Source organism: Epinephelus moara, chromosome 18, assembly GCF_006386435.1.
Source record: "Epinephelus moara isolate mb chromosome 18, YSFRI_EMoa_1.0, whole genome shotgun sequence".
Classification (NCBI taxonomy): Eukaryota; Metazoa; Chordata; class Actinopteri; order Perciformes; family Serranidae; genus Epinephelus; species Epinephelus moara.
In genome coordinates this window covers 40,916,846-40,923,807 of record NC_065523.1, presented here as the reverse complement: position 1 = coordinate 40,923,807, position 6,962 = coordinate 40,916,846, and the positions used below count along the sequence as shown (strand labels likewise).

The following is a 6,962-nucleotide window of genomic DNA, read 5'->3' as shown; positions in this document are numbered from 1 at the left end:
AAGGAGCAGAGCCACACATCGAGGCCAAAGTGGCACCACAGACTTTATATGTATTAATACTCACTGCGGCAGATTCCTCCATGGCGCACTCAAAAGTGCTGAGGAGCAAATAACATATGTTACCACACGGTAAGACAAAGCTGTATTTTAATTTCAACACCATCCGTTATTATTCACAAATATTATCATTCTAATTAATTTCAACACCATCCGTTATTATTCACAAATATTATCATTCTAAAGATTTAAATAACTTTTGCAATATTTGGAACATCATACGTTGAGGTGGACTTGGTGATGAATTTCCTCCCCCCATAGCTGTAAAGAAGGACATTTACATGTAAATGTGCATGGATTCAAATAAGAAAATCTGGAGAAATGGCTTTTGTTATTTCCTAAAACCAAAAGCTAACATAAGTTGGAGACTCTTATCTAAGTATTAAAATGTTTATTTTATTTTTAACGTGACATAAATAACATAAATTACATGCTAGATAATGATAACAGGAGACAAGAGGGAGGTAAAACCATTAATTAATAACAATTATTTTTTTCTTTTACATATTTACTGAACATTATAGTAATAATTGTCCTGACTTTTATTATTTATTCAAATTTGGAGGCTGTACTTTGAAATACTTTAATTATATCTATAATTAACGTGTTTTTCTGTATAGTGTAAATGTCATAAAAAGACAAGTAATGAATCTAAGCAATTAAATAAAATAAGTAAAACATTAACAATAGGTCAAACTCAAGATTGAGGTTTCATTTCCTTTCAATTTCTAGCTCTACAGAACATTTACAACTTTGAGAAAAGAATAATAATAATAAATAAATAAATAATAACACCATAAGAGTAACTATACTACTACGATTTGTATTCTGTTACTGAGCACATAAATCATCACATAATAAACAAAGTGCACTTTTGCTTCCCAATCAGAACAGCATATTAAACTGAAGACAGGCATAACAGAAAGCTCTTACCTTTATGTAGCTGCTCTGGACACAGTGACACTGCAGTATTAGGAGGAGCATCTTTTTATAGGTTCTCCTCTTGCTTTCACTTTCATCCTCAGCAAACCACATGACTTATAGGAAATCTTCACTCTTATTTACCAAGTCTGTTATTAATAAGTGGGATGGCTCCAATGACAGGGAGAGAGGGAGGGAAGATTTCCTCCTGCCTTTACTTTCATTTTCCCGCAAAACATGTAACATAAAACAAACTTTCACTTTTCTTGACCAATAATATTAGAACTCATTAAAACGTTAGTTTTGTTGTCACTGCTGACTTGTACTACAACATCACATCAGTGGACTCATTTCCTTTCTTCCTTGTGCAACAAAGCACAGGATTAGGCACGCTAATCATTCTAGCACACTATGTTGTTATTAAAATAAGTCCACTGACATTTGGTTTCACCCAGGCCTCCTGTGTGAGAGTCCAGGGTTTGATGGACCCATCCACCTTCCCTCCCACCCACCCTTAAGGAACTATCTTATAGCTCCTTATAGGGGCAAAAAGCGAAATCGTTTCACCGCTAGGTTTGCTGTTGTGCACTGCCTGTACACCAAAACAAGTGTGTCATGAGCCACACCTCCCTCTACCTCTGCTCTCCAACCCCACCCCCCATCCTCCACTCGCCTCGTCTAAACTTAGTTTAGCAGTTAGCAATGTCTTTCACTCACTCTCGGTCTCTGCTGTGTTTAGCTATTCCCCTGCCTACTTCAATGATGATAGTACCTGTAATAAATGTAATATATTTGCTGAGATGGAGGCGAGGCTCAGTGACTAGAAGAGCTGGTAGAAGCGCTCCATAGCTGCAAGTTACTCCAGTAGCCGGAGGCAGCCAACTTGGCTAGAGCCATCACCGGATCCCGGCTAGTCCTAACACTGGGAGCTAACGCTAACGTTCCTACTCTTCTCCATGAGTGAGAGCAATGTTTTAGCCTGGCTACATTTTACAATGCTAATTGCAAATGTTAGCTGGGCTGCCAGGCTACTCACCTAACACAACCGTAACGCCTGACCCATTGCTGGGACTGAGCCGCTAATAACTCAAGCTTCGGACATTAACCCATGCTACGATTGTAACATTAAATTTAATTGAATCAACATAGCGACATGTGCCTAACGTTACTGTAACACTAATTAAAACAGACATTTGACTTTATGTTGTACCTGTCCAGGAGAAGAAGAGCTAGCTCCGAGTCAAATTGTAGCCCCTTTAGCTCTCGCAGTGCTCTCCACCTTGGAAATGCAAGGCCAATGTTAATTTGGGTTCTGTCCCTTTCTTTATCCGACAACTTCTTCGCCAACGACCGTTGTTTCTTTAGAGGTAATGTCAGATCTTGGTCGTCTTCAGGTGAAAGTTTCGTTCCACTCTCCGCCATTTCGCTTCGAAAATACGCGCTGCCATTGCTCACTGGCTGTAGCCTTTTATAGGGAGGGAGGGCCAAGGGCTCCGAGAGGAGGGAGGAGGCGGCGATTCACGTGAACGTACATGAACGCGCAGCCGGACCGGCTTGTAAACAAGGGGCTGGAGATCAACACAGAGAGAGGGTGTGTGAGGTCATGCTATACTCCAGATGAAATTACACCTCTAGTTCTTTACATAGCGATTTTTTAATTCCTTCAATCTAGAAATGATGAATTTCGCTTATTGCCCCTTTAAATTAGGTTGTTGCCACTGGCATAATGCTGTGAAAGGTGTCTTTGTGCATCAGTATTTTATGCAGATGTCCACTGACATACCACCAGTATTTTATAACTTCGGTTGGTGGACAGTGCGTCAACAACAAAGCTATGGTAGCTGAATAAAAATGGGCTGTTTTTCCAACAACAGGAAGAACTTCACTTTTTTTTTTTAACTAAATGTCACACTGAACTCAAAAGCATATGTTGGAGCCTCACGTTATTTATTATGCTGATATAAATTATATACAGACTGCAGAGTGCTTGAAAATTAAATCTTCTTTATTGGCCAAGGATGTGTGCTCAACACATACTGTAGGTCTACACGGATTTTTTGGCTCTAGTTGTAAGCTGGTCTCAGTATACTTATAAATCCAAAAACAATTTACATTAAGCTACAAATACACATACAGCTAAACAAACAAAAAACAAAGAAAAGATAAAAATATAATGTACATAAAAGTTGGTGAAAAATGGATGTGTATAGAAATATGCTGTAGGCCTATATAAAAGCAGTGACAGGCATAATATATCATCAAAATGTACCCTGTATGTAAAAAATTTTTTAAAGAGGCCATTTTTTCACGTCTTGATAATACAATGTTTATGTCAGCAGTATGTAGGTCTAGGTTGGAGGTAGGTTGTTGAGGAAGTCTTCTCCAAAGGTTAACATCTGTCTCAGTGCGCTCAGTGTCAGCGCATCAATGCCATCATTCGGGGTGACTTCTGAATCATAATTCTTCACAAGAAAGATGCAGTTTGGTGGAATGCCCAGCAACATGCTGAATTTGCCGACCTGAGTAACAGAATTTCAGTCGATCAGTAAAAGCAGAGTGGAGACCAAAGAAGATTTTTGTGCTGACTTTGTGGAAACCGAACCAAAATTACATTTCAATGTTTTAAAAGTCCACTGTGTAGGATTTAGGGGGATATATTTATCATATATATGTTTTGGAGAGGACGAGACCTTTGTGGATAATTCAGCTTCTGAAAAAAACTGCCAATAATCCCCACTAAAAATTACTCCTTTAAATCTGACAACAATGACCCACCTGTTCCTTTAAATGCTTGCTCTTGTAGCCTTTGTTTACATCTTTTTTGACCTCAGGACAGGTTTCATCAACTTTGGTGAGAATAGCCAGTTGGGGAATCCCTGTAAACACAGAAACCCAATCAACATTTTAAGCATTTTTTTGCTGGTATTTTGAGTCATAAAATCTCTGGCACCATTTTTCCAAACAGGGTTATAAAGACTGTCATGTCTTCTCTTACCCATTTCACTGGCTGCTAGTCTGACTTCTCTCATCTTCTTCACAACATCTTCACTTAGTAAAGACACTGAGTTGGCAGGAATGACACAAACCAAAACGTGAACTCTGTCATCCAAAGTGGGAGATGACCTGTAGCCTTGATCACTGCCCTGCAATGGGCTTTCAGGAAGGAACTAGAAAACAATTTAAAACCATTAACTGCTGACTGTTATTTGGCACAATACAATGCATATTTGGATTAAAAAGGTATTAAATGCCAAAGAATAAAAAAGGAGATATCAAATAGTGTCAGAGTTCAAAGGATTGTACCTTGTAACCGTCTTTCACATGTCCCTTCAAGGCCAGTATGACATCTGCCACACTCACTCCAGTGATAGTCTTTTGCTCAAAGCCCATGATGTCATTAAAAATGAAAGAATAGTAGCTCTCATGGTCTTTGTGGATTTTATAAGCTGTGTACTGTAGAAAAGAAGGTTTAGTTATTTGCATCATTTTAGCAAATCCCAGACATAATTTCAATGTCCTCCTGAGTCCCTGTGTCCTCATATGAGGACATCACATTTCAGGTTTACTTGACCTTACACTTCATTCTGCTTAACTTACAGCTGTTGTCCTCAATTGTGGACATTTTTTTGTGCCATCTAGTGGTAGTAAGACCACAATACACTAATCCATGTAAAAACAAGATGGCAGCCATCTCTGCCAAGTCAGTCTGCAGCTGATTCCGACAGAAAGGTGGACAAAGTCCAAAACCTGATCACATTTATGGCTGAAACTTGTTTATCTATGATAAGTAATGTTTGTAGTTTGATATGGCAACAACTTTTACCAATTTTAGCAACTGTAACAAGCTAAGACTCTGTTTATTATAAAGTATTCGTTTGAAGACATTGGGACTTTATTGTTGTCTCATTTTAGAACACTGGGACTTTATTACTGTTGACAATATTTAATTTGTTATACCTATCAGGTCCTACTAATCCCAAATAGCTAGGAGAAATTGAAAATGCATACCAAACAAAAGTTCGGGTCTCAGGAGAATATGTAAAATCAACCTTAAAATGTTAGTCCTTGGTTTTAAACATTAGTTCCTATGCCTCAGATTTACTCTTGTTATGTTGCTCATTAGTATATATATAACGTTATAGATAAAAATCTATATTATTTTGGCGTGAGTTGCAGAGTGTTGGAGATATTAGCCATAGAGTTGTCTGCTTTCTTTTGAACAACTGAACTAGATGGCACTCAGCTTGTGGTGCTCAAAGTGCCAAAATATGAGTTTGAGTTTGAGGTGAGATTTCCAAAATGTATTTGGAAAACTCAACAGTAATGTCTCTTTCCAGAAATCATGAATCATTTACTCAACATAATCCAGTTGGATGTTGGGAGGGACCAACCCAAAGTTTTGGATCAGCCATCACCACATTAAAATAAAGCACAATGTTCTCAGAGCTGAGGCTGTGAGCAACACCCACCTGACACAGTCTGTATACAAGCATGCTTTGTCAAAACGAAACAGAAAGTATTTCTATAAATTTTTTAGTGTTAACTCTTTAACCAGCAGCTGCATGTTGGATGTTCCGTAAAACACAAGACATTAGAGTGGTAAGGACTGTGCACCACAGACAGCGCACACTCTGTGTGTGCATTTTGACCAACAACATGATGATGACCTGGCCAGTTCCCAGCAACACAGTTCAGTACTATCACCTTATTGGTTTATCTTGTCTCAATATTTCATTCACGTTTTTGATTATGTATATTTTTACTTCCGAATTCCCACAAATGTCAAACACATTTTAAATTAAATTTGCTCGGTTTTCACTGAGAACAATGTTCCCTCTAATTTTGAAAACTCCTGAGCAGACATTCAACTCCTCTGATCACCTACTTGAGTGACTGTGGACGACATCTGACACGTACACACTACGTCCACACTGCGGTGCCATGGGTTCAATCCCAAGCCCCTGCTTGCGTCTCTTTACAATTTCCACAGCATTTAAATGCCCTTTTGTTCCAACATGTCGCTTTAGGTATAGTCTAGTTTCCACTCACTCCACACTTTCCCCTCTGAAAACTCACCATGTGCTTTTGCCTCATTGCAAGTCTTGCAAACAACTCCTTTCTCGCGCTTGAAAAAGAAAAAAAATTCAAGTTTTTCCAGTGGCATTTTTTTAATCATCATTGACTGACAGTACACTGTCACCTGCCACTCATTGCACAGACAAACTGCCACAGTGGAGTACGTACTTACTGTTCAAGTCACAAGACAGCGCATATGAGGGGGGAAAAAAAGAAAAACAGTAAAAACTGGTCGGGGATATTTGAGTGCGCAACTTTTTTGTCATCTGCACAAAGAGGTGGGGAGAAGTGCTCAATAGCGCAGTCAAACAGCTTAGAGGAAACAGTGACTGAGAAGTTGTTTAACTCTTTTTGTTTTTGTTTTTTACAGTCAGTAACAAAAATAACTCCAAACTCTTTAGTTATGGCTCACTGTTGCTGTCATTATCTACAGTGCAACACTGGTAAGAATACCAATCAGAATCCAGAAGTTGAAGTGACGATGATACAAAGCTAAATATCTGATGGGTGAAATATAATTATAAGGGGATATGAACTAACGCAGGCATGTCTAAAGTCTGGCCAAGGGGCCAATCATGGCCCTCGGACAGATTTTAAAAGGCCCATGGCCTATCTTTCAAAGTATACTCTATGTAGCCCACCACACAATATTGGTTAATCAAGCAAGATCACTTTGTGTTTCTTCTGCTCATGGCAGGACTATCATCCAGTTTGCAGACATGCAGGAACTAGAAGGCTTTTTCACTCCGACCTTGTCACATATCGATCTTCACTCTCCCGGGCGAAGGTTGGTGTTTGTTGGACCCATCGACCACCCCTCCTGCCCACCCCACATGTACTTTTGCCGCCTTAATTCATTCTTGTCCAGCCACATTTCCAGACGCCGCCGGAGGCCGTCAAACTTAAAA

General features: G+C 39.1%; 2 protein-coding genes across 4 annotated transcripts in view; both read right to left on the bottom strand.

The window, feature by feature from the left end:
• LOC126406075 (interferon-induced protein 44-like) overlaps positions 1-1,009 on the bottom strand; it is a 197,300-nt gene extending 196,291 nt beyond the window's left edge. The window contains exons 1-3 of one of the 2 annotated variants that reach the window (XM_050070216.1): positions 991-1,009; positions 280-318; positions 65-98 (exon numbers count right to left, since the gene is read on the bottom strand). In XM_050070216.1, the coding sequence (XP_049926173.1) occupies positions 65-98; positions 280-316 (71 nt within the window). In that variant the 5' untranslated portion in view covers positions 317-318; positions 991-1,009. The remainder of the gene's footprint in view (positions 1-64; positions 99-279; positions 319-990) is intronic. The other variant, XM_050070215.1, reaches the window with a different exon arrangement.
• A 1,987-nt stretch (positions 1,010-2,996) lies between these two features.
• Positions 2,997-6,252, bottom strand: LOC126406076 (interferon-induced protein 44-like). Of its 2 annotated transcripts, XM_050070218.1 has the most exons (6): positions 6,227-6,252; positions 6,055-6,103; positions 4,282-4,431; positions 3,974-4,145; positions 3,754-3,854; positions 2,997-3,497 (listed from the first exon to the last, which is right to left on the bottom strand). In XM_050070218.1, the coding sequence occupies exons 2-6, from the start codon at positions 6,070-6,072 to the stop codon at positions 3,327-3,329; spliced, it is 612 nt and encodes a 203-aa protein (XP_049926175.1). In that variant the 5' UTR covers positions 6,073-6,103; positions 6,227-6,252; the 3' UTR covers positions 2,997-3,326. The 2 variants fall into 2 exon arrangements, with proteins under 2 accessions (XP_049926175.1, XP_049926174.1); XM_050070217.1 differs by having other exon boundaries at positions 6,055-6,250.
• Positions 6,253-6,962: the final 710 nt, after the last annotated feature.